The 16,665-nt window shown below is 44.8% G+C and overlaps 1 protein-coding gene across 1 annotated transcript in view; it reads left to right on the top strand.

Moving 5' to 3' along the window:
- The window catches only part of DNAAF8 (dynein axonemal assembly factor 8), a 153,518-nt gene that overhangs the window by 23,597 nt on the left and 113,256 nt on the right, over positions 1-16,665 (top strand). The window contains 2 exon segments of the mRNA XM_075069372.1: positions 4,378-4,749; positions 5,048-5,207. Of these exon segments, the coding sequence (XP_074925473.1) occupies positions 4,378-4,749; positions 5,048-5,207 (532 nt within the window).

The following is a 16,665-nucleotide window of genomic DNA, read 5'->3' as shown; positions in this document are numbered from 1 at the left end:
GAGCTCACTCCAGTCAGACGAGCAGGAACCAGAGGAGAGGAAGTGCTTGTGAGGAGCTGGGAGCAAGAGGCACAAGGAGCTCAGAGTGAGGGTGTGCTGCTGGAGGACTAAGGAGTACAAGCATTATCAGACACCAGCAAGCAAGGTCCTGTGGTGAGGATAAATAAGGTGTTTGGAGGAGGCCATGGGGAAGTAGCTCAGGGAGTTGTAGCTGTCATGCCGCTGTTACAAGAGGCACTGTAGACAGCTGTAATCCACAGGGCCCTGGGCTGGAACCTGGAGTAGAGGGCGGGCCCAGGTTCCCCCCCAAACCTCCTAACTCCTGATCAGACACAGGAGGAATTGATCCAGACTGTGGGGAAGATCATTGAGGTGAGCAAAATCTGCCAATAAGCGCAGGACCCACCAAGGTAGAGGAGGAACTTTGTCACAACTGGTGTCAGGCATGGGATTTGGTGTGCACAGCAAGGCAGAAGAAGGAGGGTGATTTAAAAAAAAAAAAGATAGAGGGTTTATTTTTATTTTTTTTCACCACAATGGATGACTTAGTACGGGCATTGATACAAGCTACGGTGACCCAGCAGGAGGCTACTCGTGTCCAGGCAGCTTCCCAACAGGAGGCAGTGCGGTTGCAGCAAGAGACTAATCACCTGCTGATGGACCAGGCTTCTCAAGACCGGGCTATGTTGCAGGAACTGGTAAACCTGATAAAGACCCTTACAGAGCTGAACCGCGGTCATGATGGGACTCAGATCATACGGGCCAGCCATTGGCTGCAGAAAATGACGGGGGAGGACGTTGTAGAGGCATACCTTCTGGCCTTTGAGAGGACAGCCCTACGGGAGGCCTGGCCTCGAGATCAGTGGTCTGGCATCCTTGCCCCATTCCTGTGTGGGGAGGCCCAGAAAGCTTACTATGATCTGCCTGAAGAGGCTGCAGCAGACTGCCCCCAGCTGAACGCAGAGATCCTGGCCAGATCTGGGGTGACGACCGCAGTGCGGGCCCAATGGTATCATGAGTGGAGGTACCAGGAAAACAAAACCCGTGGTCCCAATTGTATGACCTCATCCATCTCGCACGACAGTGGTTGCGAATGGAGTCCCGGAGTCTGGAAGAGATACTAGAGGTTCTGGTCATCGACCAATACATGAGGGGACTACCGCCAGATCTTCGTGCCTGGGTAAGCCAGAACGAACCCTCCACCTATGATGAGGTTGTTGCACTGGTAGAGTACCTTGCTGAGTCAGAGTCTAAACGTTTCACTCATGTATGCTCAGTGTTATTTTTAGAAGCTGTTTCTTGGATCTTAATGATGCTCTTATACCTGAATTAGAGCAGTAGAAGGAACAAGCAGAACATATTGTTTTGTTCTGTTTTTGATAGAGCCAATTACTCTTTTCTTTAAAAATAGTTTTGAAAGAATAAATGATTCGCCAAGGAACAGAGCCCAACCACTCGGAATGATTTAGCAGCTGAGAATAGTCAGAAGCCAGAGCCAAGCAGGAGTGATCAGGCACACTCATTTGTGCTGGTATCAATCCAGAGAAACTCCACTGAAATCACTGGGCGGTACACCAGTGTAAATCTGGAGTCATATAAAGCAAAACCTGGTCAAATGAATTTTGATTGGTTTTAAAATTGCTAAAAATAAATAAAAATAGAATGCTTGACAAATATTACTGTTTCCACTTTAGGAAATCTGGTGATCTGAGCAAGCAGAAAACCCTTGGGCTGAATTCTGATCTCATTTACTTGGGCCTTGTGCTATTGTCACTCTACTGATCTGGGTGGAGTTACAGCTGAGTTACACTGGACTAGAATCTAGATGGTCCCCTTACAGGGTAAAGCCTGCAGGAAGGAGAAATCTCTGAAGATCTCCTCAGAGAGACACAGAAGCAGGGCCGGCTCTGGCTTTTTTGCCGCCCCAAGCAAAAAAAACAAACCAAACCTGCGGGGTGGCTGGAGCCAGGGTGCAAACTTTCGGCTAGCAGACATGTAGTGGAGTGCGTGCCCCAGCTAGCGGGGGAGGGGGAGAGAAAAGGGGGCAGCCAGGGCTTCGTTCAGCCAGGGCGCTCACCACTCAGCCCCTCCTGCCACGCTGCCTGCTGGGAGGGCTCCGCGCTGCTCCAGTTGGCGGGGATGGAAGGATGTGGGCTGACGGGCTTGCTGCAGACCTGGCACCGGCTGGGGCAGACTGAGTGCGCAGCTGGCTCCCAGCAGGGCGCTCCCCTCCTCTGCACCACTGCCCCCTACAGGGTGGCCAGAGCAATGAACAAAAAAATAAAATGGGTGGTCATGCCGCCCTAGGATTGGATGGAATGCTGCCCCGAGCACAAGCTTGCTTGGCTGGTGCCTGGAGCCGGCCCTGTACAGAAGTGCCCTCAAACCTGGCAGATCCCCGGGGCCATGTGTAAGAAATCTCCATACTCATGCACCACCTCTGGCTCCTGACATTTCCCACCTCATCTCCCTAGCAGGGCCAGCAAACTCCACTTGGTTCATTCACTGAATTTCCATATGGAGGAGGGTCAGATTAAATCACCAATGTCCTCACCCTACCCCACTAGTTGCCTCTCAGGAGGAGAAGCAAGCACAGAAGTACTTTAATTGTCACATCTATTCCTACTGCATACAGATAAGTTTCCGATCAGAATCACTGCAGGGACATGGTGATGTGTTAGTAGAATCCTTACTGCTAACTTACCCTCTTTGCTCTTGCAAATGACTCATGATTGTCCAAGGTCTATTATACCAAGGCATTCTGCTGGTGCCACTGCTATCAATGCATAGTCAAGGCAAGGTGAGGAATGAATAATCATCGCTCTGCACTTACATTAGCAGTTTACCTGACAACAGATTTAGAATCTGAGGGCCTGGCCTTGTGGATGCTGAGAATGTCATTCAGTTCACATTCATTATTTTTGGTATCTGGCAGGGGAGGTGTTCGCAAACCCACACTGCTTATTCATTCTCCTTAATGGTACAATTCTTACTGTAACCAGGGGTTTCAGGTGTCCAGGAGAGTCTTGTCATCTCTAGAAGAGGTCACAGGTTAAAGTGGTGATTCCTAATAAGAGAGAGAAAAGAGGAGACCCTTAAGAAAATAGAAGTGGGAAGCCTAGCTGTAGAATACTCTGTGTTCTGAAAAGTACAAGGTTAGTTTGAATAATTCACAATAACATGCAGGCGTATACTCTGCAGAGCCAGAACACTGTAATATTAAACTCGGACAGCACAAAGCCACTTCTCTGGGTCCAGATAATTCTCAGCTGCCTCTTTCAGAACCGAGCAGTGACATCTGTGTTGCTCCTTTCGTGACACTGCAATCAGCCCCAAAACTGGTGGCCCTCACCCTTTACCAAACAGCTTGGGAGCCCCTTCATCGTCAAAATGACATGCAGCCACAAAACAATTGTGTCCTGATGCTGTGTTGCAATGTGATGCCATAACTTTGCATATCATCACCCAGGGAAATCACAGAATTGTGATACTGATAATTTAAAAGTCTCATTTCCTCAAGTGCTGGGAGGGAGAAGGCCTCCCTCATTTCCCTTCTATCTCCGGTAGGAATTATTGGGGGGAATCTTATCCTCTCTCTTTATACCTACCTGATTGGCTGCTGGATGGGAAAAGGGCTCCTTGGGGGGACCTGTGGACTCTATGACTTCCAGACCAGCAGTCCATTTCCTGAGCGTTCCTGAGACAGGCATTGTGCTCCTCTGCCTGACAACCAGAAAGAGTGAGTGAAATGCCAGTCAAATATCTATCCCAGGACAGCTGCAAGGAGGGCCAGGGTAAATTTTCAAAGGCCCCCATGTCCCATTTTCTAAAGTGACTTGGCTTCTAAATCCCATTGTCTTTCAATGAGACTTGGGCTCCAAAGTTCATATGGCACTTTTGGAAGGGAGACGTAGGCTCCTGAGTCATGTAAGGGCCTTTGAAAATGTTATCCCTCCATCTCTAGAGCCAGGAGCTGTCTGTACCATTAACCACTCTAGATCACAGCCCACTGCAGTAAAAAGTCAGAGTGTAACTGGCCATCCCCTCTATCTCTTCTTATGTAGAGGCAAATAACTAGTCTTATGACAAAGGACAATGTCACCAGAGCCTCATGAGTGCTGTTGAGGTTCGTAGTGTTACTACGCTAGATCGATCCAGCAATGTCTAACTGAACCACCTGGATGCCCAAAGAATTCCAGGTGGGCTCATGGTGGCATATTCTATCATTTTTAAGCTAATGTTAGGACATCAAAAACCATTATCTGGGTGGTCTTCTGTGCCCTGCTTTGCGCTGCCAGTCAAATTAGGTTTCTCAGTAAGGATCTGCTAATTGTAACGCTCTACCTTGGTTTAATCCATTTGATTTTTAATTTTCAGGGATTGCACTGGGAAAAGCCTGCTGTTGCAGCAACTCCGTAACTTCCGTAAAGAAGCATCCCAGCCTCTTGCTAATGAGGCCTCTAAGCAGGTGCTAAGAGATGAAGGAGTGAGCCAGGATCTTGAGAGCCCAGAAGAGATGAGCACCCTGAAAATCAGGAGAAAACGCTATCTAAGAGTGAGAGGGGAAGCAAATAAGGTGACTTCCAAGTGGCTGGTGCGCTCAGACTCACAGAGGGGAAGTCCTCCCTTGCCAAACCATGTGAAACATAGAGATAATCCTTCAAGGGAAAACCAGAAAGAGACTGAAGACACTCTGTGTTCAGGAAGTGCTCCAGAGCCCCCTCTAAATAAAGCAGCAGAATCCCCAAGGTACTAGAGAGTTTGGAGTAAAGTCATCAGTGGTGATTCTGAATGTCATTCCAGGAAGCATCCATCTGGAGCAGTAGTTTTCGACCTGTGGTCCGTGGACTCCTGAGGGGCCGCAGATTGTGTCTGAGATTTCCAAAGGGGTCAGCACCTCCATTCAAAATTTTGTGGGGGTCTGCAAATGAAAACAGGTTGAAAACCACTGACCTGGAGAGCATGTTACTGGCTGCAACCTACGGGTGCAAGGTTGTGTGGCTCCGTTAGCTAGAGAGAATCTGTATGTTTATGTTATATTTTGCAGGGCAGAAGAGAGCCTGAGAGAGTTGTCCCTAAAGAAAAAGCAGATGAAATAGAAGCACAGGAGGCAGAGACTCCAGGAGCAGCTGGAGCGATTACAGCCTCAACACTCGGTCACTGGAAAGCAGCCTATGGCAGAGAAAACTCCTGTTTTGTTTCACCTGGTTAGTAGCTCAGCATAGGAATGCTCCTTTTAGAGTGTCTTGCTTCCTGCTGACCCTCTTTTGAAAATTCTGGGACGAATCTAGCCATGATCTCAAATTCCAAAAGACCTTTTCATTCTAATACTTTAAGGTTGTGTTATGTCTCTGTTTTCATGGGCTAGCTTCATGGTTCTGCCATGCTTGGCTATAAGAGCAATCTTGAGAGCTATTCTCTTTTACTTATGCACCTGCTTCCACCTCCAGACCAGTGCCTGTGGAGAACACCTTCTGCATTTCCCAAAGGGCCTCCCACTGCTGGGGATGTGGGGTGAAATCCTGGCTACATTGAAGTCAGTGGGAGTTTTGCCACTAACTTTAGCAGGGCCAAGATTTCACCCCGAGTTCTTGTTTCTTTTTTAAAAAATTAAGTTTATTTTTATGGTTTTAAATACGTTTCTAGCTTTGATTTGGCCTCCTATCCCCAGCATCTTGGCTCTCAGTACTGCAACCACATCTGGATAGGCAGCAGGTGTGAAAGGAGAATTGTGATTTTAATTAATTTCTTTCCTTGCAGTGTTTGATCTTTGCCGACAGTGTTCTTAAAGGATCACAAAGCCATTTGAACTCTCTGAAACCTAAAACAAGGCTCAGAGAAGGGGATCATTTCTCATTTCCAGGAGATCTATATATTTAGTCCTGATTTTCTCACTGCACTGATTTTGCTGCTGGCAGTGCCCTCCATCCCCATAGAGGGTGGTGGTGGAGCAGGATTTTCCCCTACATTTGCTCCAGGTCCATTGGTAGCAAACTCTTTGACTTAGCAACAATAGAAAACATTTCACTTAGTGCTAAAGTCTTGTGGTCTAAATGTACTTGACAGGGGATGGTCCATTCAAGTTTGCTCATTTGTAAACAAATGTGACTTTATTGGATATCTTCATCTTAAATATTCATTTTTAAAACATTGGATTTACCACTGATGAAAGGTGTTGGACTGACAAACCTACCAGCTGATGTCCTTTGTGTCTATAGAGGAGGACCAGCAAGAGCAATGCAGTGCACAGTTCTCACATAGCATTCCGCTAAGGGGCTTAATTCTTGTTCTAGAGGGACCTTCTGTAAGGGTTTCTTGTCTGTAGTCTGCAAATGTGTTGAGTTTGTAGCCTGTCAGAAGCTGTTAATGAGCTCCTGTAAGTGTTGGTTAAAATGTGGGCAGTCGTTCATTTGGAAATAGATTGAGTCCCACCAACTAATTTCTTATATTGCACCAAACATGATATATTTTGATCACTACCAACCTTTGTTAGATTTGAACCCATGTAATAAAGGTAAAAGACTCCCTAATCCAATGCTAATTTCATAAACTACCCAGTCTCCCAACCATAACTAAATTCACGATGCACTGTGTTGGAGCCAACCAGAGAACAGCCCACACTGAATGCAGTCTGTGGACAGCTTCTATCCAATTCTTGTTCATGAAAATCCAGTATTAAAATTAAAAAGAGAAACTAAAAATATGTCAATATAATCCATCAGAGACAACCGTCCTCTTTAGAGTTATTTGAAATTCACGTTGACAGTTAGCAGCATTTCTGGGCTTCAAATTAGAACAGTTTTTTCTTTCTTCTTTCTTTTCTTTTTTTATTTGCACAGACAGAAGCAGAATAACTGAGAATGTTTTGACATCTGAAACTGAAGAAGCTATAATTTGGCAGCTGTGTTGCTCAGAGATTTGGAAATGAAAATATCTAACACCAAATTCATATAAAAAATAAAGAACAAACTGGAGTCTCTGAGAGAGTAGCACACTATCAAATTTGTTTTCTACATACTTTTTTTGGCAGCGATAGACATGCATATTTGGAACATGGGACTCCTGACCATCCTAATCTACATCAGTAATTGAATTGAATAATAATTACAGAAGCTCAGAATCTCTGCACAAAGTTGTTAGAAAGTAATACTGAGTTTTTATACACTGTGTGACGATTACATAAAAGGTCTCATTTCAACTCTTCAAAGCAACAAAATTCAGACTTAATTTCATCACTGTTGCCTTAGCTTAACGTAATTCAGTCAAACTCTGTTCACAGTTTCTGCTTTCAGCAGAGTGTCAATAGCATGAACAAGAATCGTTAGATCTGGGGTAACATTTTCAAAAATGCATAAGTGACTTATGAGAGTAAGGACCAGATTTTCAAAGGTAATTAGGCGCCTAAAGATGCAGATAGGTGCCTAGTGAGATTTTCAAAACACTAATTGAAATCAAGGGAAAGTTTGGCACCTAAATGTTTTGAAAATATCACTAAGCACTTACCTGCATCGTTGGTGCCTAAATACCTTTAAAAATCTGCCCCTAAGTCCAATTTTCAAAAATGACTTTGACATTTAGGAGTCTGAGTCTTATTGACTTTCACTGAGACTTAGACTGCTAAATACCTAGATCACTTTTTAAAATGGGACTTAGGCTCCTAAGTCACGTAGGCACTTTTGAAAATGTTACCCTTGTTCCATTGGGCCAGATTCGGACCTGTCATAATTAGATGAAATGTTCATGAAAGTCTAACTGAGTGGGGATGTAAAGAGTTCTGTAAGGTACATGTGGGGTTTAAGCAATAACATAGCATAAGTTTCACAGATTTGGTTTCAGTAGGTGGACAAAAATAAGTGTAGGTTATGTGCAGTGGTGGAGAAGGTATGTTGGTTGCAGGTAAAACAATTTAAAAAGAAATGTAAGATAAAGTAGTGGCACTTGCCTTTTTAAAGTTACTTATCTTGCATACTCTCCTGGGTATGTCGACCTAGTAGGTATGTCGATCCTACATGTGGGAGCCAACCTCCCAGTCTGGGTCCACAGACTTGTGTCAGTGGGACTAGTGCTAGACAACCATTTTTAGCACGCTAGTGAAAGTCCCACTAGCACAAGTATGTGGACCCAGACTGGGAGGGATGCTCCCAGATGCAGTGTAAACATACCCCTAGTGTCAAATCAGTACCATTCATGCTACCGCACCTCTTTCTGACTCACTTGCACTCCTGATTCCATTGGATTCTGTGGCAAAGCTGTCGTGGATGTCAGTGAGAGCATGATCAGACACGTGACCTGGAACTTACCTGCCAATAATGTCATAGCTGAATGTAGCCCTTGTGACTAAACATATTGCATTTCATATAATGGGCCAAATTCAGCGAAAGTTATTCTTGCTTTACGCAGTGTGATTGAAAGTAGAGTTTGGCCCAAAATATAAGCAAAAAGCCTTGAACTACTGAACAACTTGAGTTAAAGACAGAGTGAAAGACAACCTGAAATTAGATAATTTCAAAAATGAAGTTTCTGATCATTCACCAATCTAGCTAAGGTACTTGTATGGTCCCATTGCCATAGTATCTGACTGCATCATGCTCTTTAATGCAGTTGTCTTTGCAACACATCTGGGACGGGGGACTGGGACACACAGAGATGAAGTGGTTTGTTCAAGGTCACAGTGCAGGTCATTGAACCTGGGTTTCCAGAGTCCCAAGCTAGCAACATAACCTCTGGATCATCCTCCCTTTCTATGCCAGCTACCCCTGAGTAGCCTGCCAACTTCAGTGCTCTTGAATGATATTTTCCTTTTTTTTTAAGGAAAATGAACTAAGAGCCTGATCCCTCAAAGATTTTCACTGATGAGTAACTGTACCTGTTTGAGTAAGCTACTCATCTGCGTAGTCTTTTTGCCAGATCAGGCCCTACCTGACTAAACAGGGCAACAAGATAAAATTTACCCCCTTTTAACTAGTGCCTAGGGCCTTTCACCTAGGTGAAACTGACTATGTTCAAAAATGACAAATGCACAAAGTAAACAAGCAAAAATAGAACAAAATAATTCTTTTGTATTCCAGTTACATTTATCTGATGTGACTGCTTGTAGGAAAAGTAGCTGAAACATTTTCTGACAGAAGTGCGATTTTTGAGTTGCTGTGTTTCTAAATCAGAATTTGTAGGTTTAAATTAGATCCTTGTGGCCCAATTCTGTTTTCATTTACACTGTTGATGTATAACTCACTCGCACCAATGTGTTTCTGGAGTAACTGAATGCAGAATTTAGCCCCTAATGTTATTTTAACATAGTTTTTTTTAATTTAAATCATGATTATGTTCAGAAACACATCTATGTAAAAATGGCCTGAGATGCTTCCTGTGCTGAACTTGGCCTTTGGATACTCTTCAAATTCCCATTAGATTTCTTTGCTCTGGTTATGTTGGGATTATATGTAGCAGTGATACATCAAACAGCCGCCAGATGGCCCCTGAATACTTCTTTTTGTCTAATAAAATATTTGCCAATTGTCTGAAACAAGACTAAAATCTCTTATTTAATGAAAAAAAAAATTAATTACTACTGCCCTAACTCCAGAATGGCTTCAAAATAAGATAAGTCAATTAAAGATGATGTAGTTAATTCTATTGTGTGAGAACTTTAAGGCTATATTCTCTCTTGTGCTGCAGAACCAGTGTATCTGGCCCTTTTCCAGCTTATTATTATTTATTATGCTGTGCTCCAGCTGTGTTCATCTGATTTTATAATTCCTTATGGATGATGGGCAGTAAGCTAGAAAAGTCCCCAGGCTACTCTAACCTATGCCAGGGCTCAGGATTGCACCCTTGAGATTCAGCAAGCCATAACTGGCAAAGCAGAGAATCTTGGCCTTAAAGTTTTGGCTGTAAAGGGTACCAGCTGCAAAGAGTGCTGTGGAGTTAGCTCTGTTCCTCTTCGAGTTCATACAGTAATGCGAGTTGTGGGAGTGTGAAAACTGGTAAACTATTGGTGCACGCATTAAAACAAGTCAAGAAGACCTTCAACATCTCATTATCCAACTGACTCCTGTCAAAGATTCTTATACCGCACCCAACACCATGGTATCTGAGCTGAAAATAGTCATCAATAGTCCTGCTTTAATGTGGCATTTGACTGGGTTTTGCAGAAATACTGCTGAGGTAACACTCGCCTCAACCAGAGGGCACTTAATTATCATTTCAGAACACTAAGGCCCAGACTTACAGGTATTTAGGCATTGCTGTGCTCAACATTCCAATGCCCAACTGATTGAGGAGCCTACATCTCATTGTCAAGAGGGAACTAGGCACTTAAGAGCCTTAATTCCATTGATTGTCAGTAGGGTGCTGTGTGGATAGTAATATAATACATGAATTACACTAGGTCACAGTCCAGGACCCATGGGATGAAGAGTTCCTTTCAGGCTGCTGGCAGTCCGTTCCATTTCTATAGAATATAAGCTTGGATTTATTTAAAAAATTAGGATTCTAATCCTTCTGTCTTCTATGGAGTCTTTCAAGTAGGAGCTGATGCACTGTTGTCTGCTTGAGTCTGCCAACAAACAGCCTGAAACTAGAGCTTTAAGGCCTGACCTAATGTGCATCGAAGCCAAGGGAAAGAGTCCCATGGATTTCATTGGGGGTTGGATCAGTCCCTAAGAAAACTCTGAACGTCTCCATTTATCTCAATGGGAATTTAACTATGAACTTGGCTGGAGACCACTGAAATTGAGGTGGAAAAGATCAGTTTAGCCAGTTAATCCATCCCTGAAGGGTTCTGTTATGTTAGATAGAGTAGATTCCACTTATTAGAACCCTTTGGTTGCCAGCAAAAAGTTGCTATTATCCAGCAGTTGCTAATAAGAAGGCAGGGTTGTGAGGCTACAGCCAGGGAAGGAAACACTGGCGCATGCCCTCCTTGGCTGCAGCCTGCAAACCTACCTCTGGGGCCAGGACTGCAGCTTGGATGCTGAGGCTTTCTATGGCGAGCAGGGATGCTGGAGGCCTCAGGGGCTACACTGTACTCTCCCTGTGTACTCCATGCGTCTGGGCTCAGGCACATTCCAATGTTTCTTTCCCTGCATGCAGTCGCGTGACAGGACACAGCCTGGAAAGAGGAGGAAGAGGTACCATGCAGATCCAACAGCTGGGCTGCAGCCACCTTCCCTGCTACTGCCCGGCCCACAGCCTTGCCTCCTAGCCTACGGTCCCTTACCTCCTGCTTGCTCCCTGTGTGCAGGCAGGTTTGCAGGGCTTCAGCCAGAGAAGGTACATCCTAGCACTTTCTTCCCTTGCTGTAGCCTTGCAAACCTGCCTACAGTTGCTAATAAGTGGCATGCCTTTTGCCAATATCCAAATCCCATTAATCCTGCTGTGAATGGGATGGGACTGGTTCCCAGCAGGATGTTGCCATTAAGCAGAAGTTGTTAATATTAACATTGCTATTAAGCGGAATCTACTATACATTTATGGTGCCTATTGCCATGGTATTTGAGCACTGCACAATCTTTAACAAATTCCCCTTCATGACACCCAGGCGAGGTGAGGATGTTTTGTATTCCCATTTCATAGATGGGAAACTGAAACACAGAGACAAAATGACTTTTCTGCGGTTGTATAGGAAATCTGAAGTGGAGCAGGAACTGAACCTAGTTTTCTCCAGACCCAGGCAAGCAACCTGACTCACTGCACTATTCTTCCTCTGTCTCCAGTCTTCCACATTCAAAGCAACAGCCAGTTACATGTGCACAGTTGACAATTCTGGGTGCTCCCTACAGCACTTTCTCCAGTGCTTTGTTAGGTGACTTAAGGAAGGGTGAGAGCCCCCTTGCTTGGAGACTATGCAAGGTCAGCTTGTTCTCACCATTAGGAAGCTGTGCCTGATAGTCAGCCCTTCATTTCCTTATCTTAATATAACCCTTTTGCCAGGTGGAGGCGGCAGCAACCAGGGCTGGGTTCAATATCTAGGGGTTCCTTTTCAACAATACAACAGAGAACCAGCTCAGGCTCCCACCCAGTAACCTGGGAAAATTATACACCACCCCTGAGCACCTCTGAGAGGGAATACTTCCCACTCGCAAGCACAGAGCCTGAGTGTAGAAAATAAACTTTTAATGAAAGGAGGGAAGTCACCCAACATTTATTAGGGGAAATGCCACAAGCAGGATTCATAATCATAAAACTATGAGCAGGACACCCACCCCAGTGTGCCTGGGGCAGAGTATTCTGCCTCATGTTCTTGAGTTCTAAAACCAGAAGTTCCTTTACTTTTCCCCGCTCTGCTCCCTCACCATACCCCACTCACAGTGGTTGTCCTTGGTCAGTGAGGTGCATCTGTGTGAGGGTTCAGAGGTTCAGAGGTGCATCTGTGTGAGTTCATCTCCCACCCAGGGAACCTTACTTGCTCTGCCATCGGAGCATGTGCTCTGGCTGGCTACCCACCAGCCATGGTTCCTCTCCTCTAGCCACCTGGCCAGCCGTGGTTCCTGGCCACCCTGCTAGCCAACTGCTTGCCACTTTTGCTGGCTGCCCGTCAGTTATCTTCTGCTGTGACCTCTGTAGGTCAGTCTCTTAGGGTTTGTCTACACTGGCACTTTACAGTGCTGCAACTTTCTTGCTTAGGGTTGTGAAAAAACACCCGCCTTCCCTCCCAAGCGCAGCAAGTTTCAGCACTGTAAAGCAGCAGTATAGACAGTGCACCAGCGCTGGGAGTACGGCTTTGCCCCTCATGGAGGTGGGTTTTTTAGAGCGCTGGGAGCTCTGCAGTGACTACACAAGCCACAATAAAGCTCCTCCATGGCAGCGCTTTAATGTTGCCAGTGTAGACTAGCCCTTCGTGATTTTTAGCTCTCAACCAGCTGAGCAGAAACACTGCCCCACCACAAGTGATTTCAGCTCTCAGTCAGGAGACGAGAAACAGAGAGCAGCAGCTATCAGGAGAGAGGGGGAACGGGAGCCACGCATGACCGAACAGAGGTGTGGCAAATGGCTCACAAGTAGAATTTTTTCACTGCCATCCCTGTTTCTGTAGCTTTGAGTTGAAGATTGTCTTTGTTCAGGGCTTGCAGCCCTGAACCCATTCAAAGACATACTCTGCAAAATAGAATCACTGTATCCATTCAAGGCTGCAGGGTAGCTGGCTGCTGCTTTGAGTGGGGAAAGGTGCTGGTGAGAGAACGCTTACTGGAACGTTCTCTGTCCCTGCCAGCCAGTGAGCTGCTGGGAGAGAAGTGAGGTCTGTTCCCTGCTGGGTAGTGAGGCCTGTGAAAAGAGAATTTGCCAGCTGGAGGCCTGGGAGAACAGAGCAGAACCATGTTTCTGTCCATTGCACTAGCCTCATTCTTAGGCTCTGATTGGCCTGGCCCTTGTGGAGAGATGCCATGTTTCATCCCATAGCCCTGGGGTGGGTATTGAGGAGAATGGTGAAAGGGAGCAAATAGAGAGAGAAGGGAAGGGGTTTAAATGGAAGGGCAGTGGTGGGAAGGAAGGGCAGAAGGCAGAACAATGAGGAGGACCTAGAAGAAGAGAGGAAGCCTAGTAAGAAGGGGATAGAAGGCAGAGAGGAGGACAAAGGGAACGTGGCAGATGGAAGGCGAGAAAGGGAGAAGAGAGGAAAGTCAAATGAGACACCAAGTGATAAGGTTAGGAAGACGATGTAGTCTTCACTGGCACAGGTTTCAATGCACCGTTGGGCGAATACATGCTGACACCAACCCCTGAACTGGGTTGCAGATGTCTATGCAAATTAGTTTTGGCTTTTGGACTCCTGGCAAGTGGCTTCCATAACTCTTCTTTTGCAAGGTCTGTACCCCTGCTTACATAATCAGACCAGTACACAGCTCCACCCAGTGCTGGTACAAGAGCCCCTTGATGCTAATACTGTAGGGGTGCACAAGCATAGAGAAGGGCAGACGGTAAAGAATGCAGAGGTCCCCAGTTCACAAGAAAACTTTACCCTAGATTCTCCTTGTAAATAAACTTTTTGTCTGTGCCAGTTCACACAATGCTGCAGCAGCATGGCCTCCAGGGCATGTTCTGGGGTCCCCATCCCACCAAGAACAGGTTGAAACGAGAGTGACATGCAGGGCCGTCCTTAGGCATAGGCAACATAGGCAGCTGCGTAGGGCACCTGAAAATTGGGGCACCACTGGGTCTTAGTGTCCACCCTCTTCTTTTCCTATCCCTGTTCTGACCCTTCCTGCAGGCTCCCACAGATGGCTGCTCTAGCCTGGTGAGTCTTCCTTGGGAGGGAATCTAGTAGTTAAAAGTGAAAAAACCTCCAGCCTGCCAGACCTATTAGCACAACATTGAAACTGTTAAAGAGACATTCAAGGGGTAATAAAGCCATTTAACAGGCATTTGCCAACCCCAAGGTATATACTGACAGGTTTCAGAGTGGTAGTCCTGTTAGTCTGTATCAGCAAAAACAAGGAAAAGTCCTTGTGGCACCTCAGAGACTAACAAATTATTTGGGCATAAGCTTTTGTGGGCTAGAACCCATTTCATCAGCTGTCCACGAAAGCTTATGCCCAAATAAATTTTTATACTGTCAGTTTCTGACTTTACTGACAAAAACAGTTGTGCATTAATGTAATATTTACACAGAACATGTCAGTCTACAGGACCTTAGTTTAAAATTTGCTTTAAAAATATTTCATTAGTGAGCTGGTGAAGATTATAAAATCACATTTCTAAAAAATGCTTGCATAGAGTTTTAGATGCACAATCATCTTTAGCCTTAAATGCGTGGATCTTCAGACATACAGTTTTTTAAATAAATCCTTCAAAAGACCTCCCTTATCTAAAATACACATTTTAATTACTATAGTTTAAAAAAAAAGTGCTTCCAAGTCTTCCTGTCCTTTCTGTCCATCCCTTCACCACCTCTCCCCCCACTCCCCACTGAAGAGAGCCCTTAAAGGGACAACAGTCCTTCCCTTCCAGATAGCTGGACAAAGAGTTTCCCTTTCTTTACTTCTGACTATCCGATGAACTAGTTTTAAAAGAACCCTCCAGCAAAATCAGTACCTTAGTAAGACATAAAATCCTTGTTATACCTAAAATCTTTGGAAACATATTTTTTTAAAGTTGGTGAAATTTCATAACCATGTCTCTTGTTATGGAGATCACACAAAGTAAATTACTGTTCCCTTTTTCTAAAAGCAATGAACATTGTTATGAACACACTAAACCTCTCTGATTAATTTAAAATAATGTCTTTGTTTCAGTGAGTTAAATATGTAGTAATCTGGAATGCTGGCTTAAGGTTTGAGTACATTTAAAATATAAATTCAGCTTAGAAATACTGATTAAGAAAATGTAAAACAGAAAAGAGCTGCATCATGTATTCCATTATATGTAATGTTGTATTCAGCAGGACAGCTGACTCACCCTTACTACGAAGTTTTTGCAAATAAATCTCTGGCAAACTTCAGGGCATATCAAAAAACCTGTGACTGACATTTTTTATTCCCAAATTTTAGTGCTTTTAATTAGATACTTTCTTCATGTCCATTCTGCATGAGGGAGAGGGTATGGGAGTCTCTGCGGGGAACTGTGACTCTCCGCCACCATGAGGCAGGCCATCTCATTATCCTTTGCTGTCTCGTCCCTCCTCCCCCTCCCCCACCAGGCTGTGAGCTTGGGCTGCCATCCGGCATAGGGGCACCAGTTTAATAATACTGTGTAGGGCCCCGTAAATCCTAAGGACGGCCCTGGTGACATGTATATTGCGTATACATCCATGCCACTTGGTTTGGGGTACAAGCTGCTTTGAGCTGATTCAGATCTATTTGGCGATAACGCTTCCCACCCATTCTGGACACATCCTCCATTGGCCCCCACACTGTGGGGCTCAGCTCATCCCCTTGTACCATGGTAGAACCGAGGGCAGTAGGTTTGGAGAGGAAGGTTGCCTTCTGAATCTTGAGCCTTGCCCGTCTGAATGCCTTTGCAGGAGCCCCTGGCTTTGTCTATTCCACTTTCCAGCCATGAGATGAAGTGAGAGAAATCTGATGTCTTTCCAGGACTGGTTGTTTTCAGTCCCATTTTCTCTAATTGGAATTTGAAATGGCCCTAGAAAGATATGAAATATTTAGTCCTTTATATTCCTTGGCCCATCTTGGGAGTGATTAAAATGAGTTTTGGTCCATTATTGAACATACTTATGGCAGATCCTGACAGATGGAAACATTTGTTGCTTTTGCTTAAGGGAAAGGTTAGTATAAGTGAAATGAATATAGTTTCCAGAATTGTATACACACAGAGCTTGCTGCCAGTAGAGGTCCCTAAATACTTTTCCATTCACATTAGCAGAATTGTCAAGATAGATCTGAAGAGCAGGCAATAAAGCAAAATGTTAATTAGATAACCTCCATCTCTCATCTACAAGGGGACAGATGAGGAGGAAATTATGTCTGCATAAGGCAGTTGCTCTTTGATAAGCTAGCAGAAGTCTGTGTTACCTATGGACCAGAATCTATCACCTTCTACTGAGAAGGACCTCTTGCTTCACTGTGGCCTGGTCTACACTATGCCTTTAAACCGATTTTAGCAGCGTTAAACCAATTTAACTCTGTACCCATCCACACAACGAGGTCCTTTATATCGATATAAAGGGCTCTTTAAATCGGTTTCTGTACTCCTCCCCGACGAGAGGAGTAG

This window comes from Chelonoidis abingdonii, chromosome 9 (genome assembly GCF_003597395.2).
Source record: "Chelonoidis abingdonii isolate Lonesome George chromosome 9, CheloAbing_2.0, whole genome shotgun sequence".
NCBI classification, from domain to species: domain Eukaryota; kingdom Metazoa; phylum Chordata; order Testudines; family Testudinidae; genus Chelonoidis; species Chelonoidis abingdonii.
Note: the sequence above shows the minus strand (reverse complement) of the source record. Positions and strands in the feature narration are given on the sequence as shown.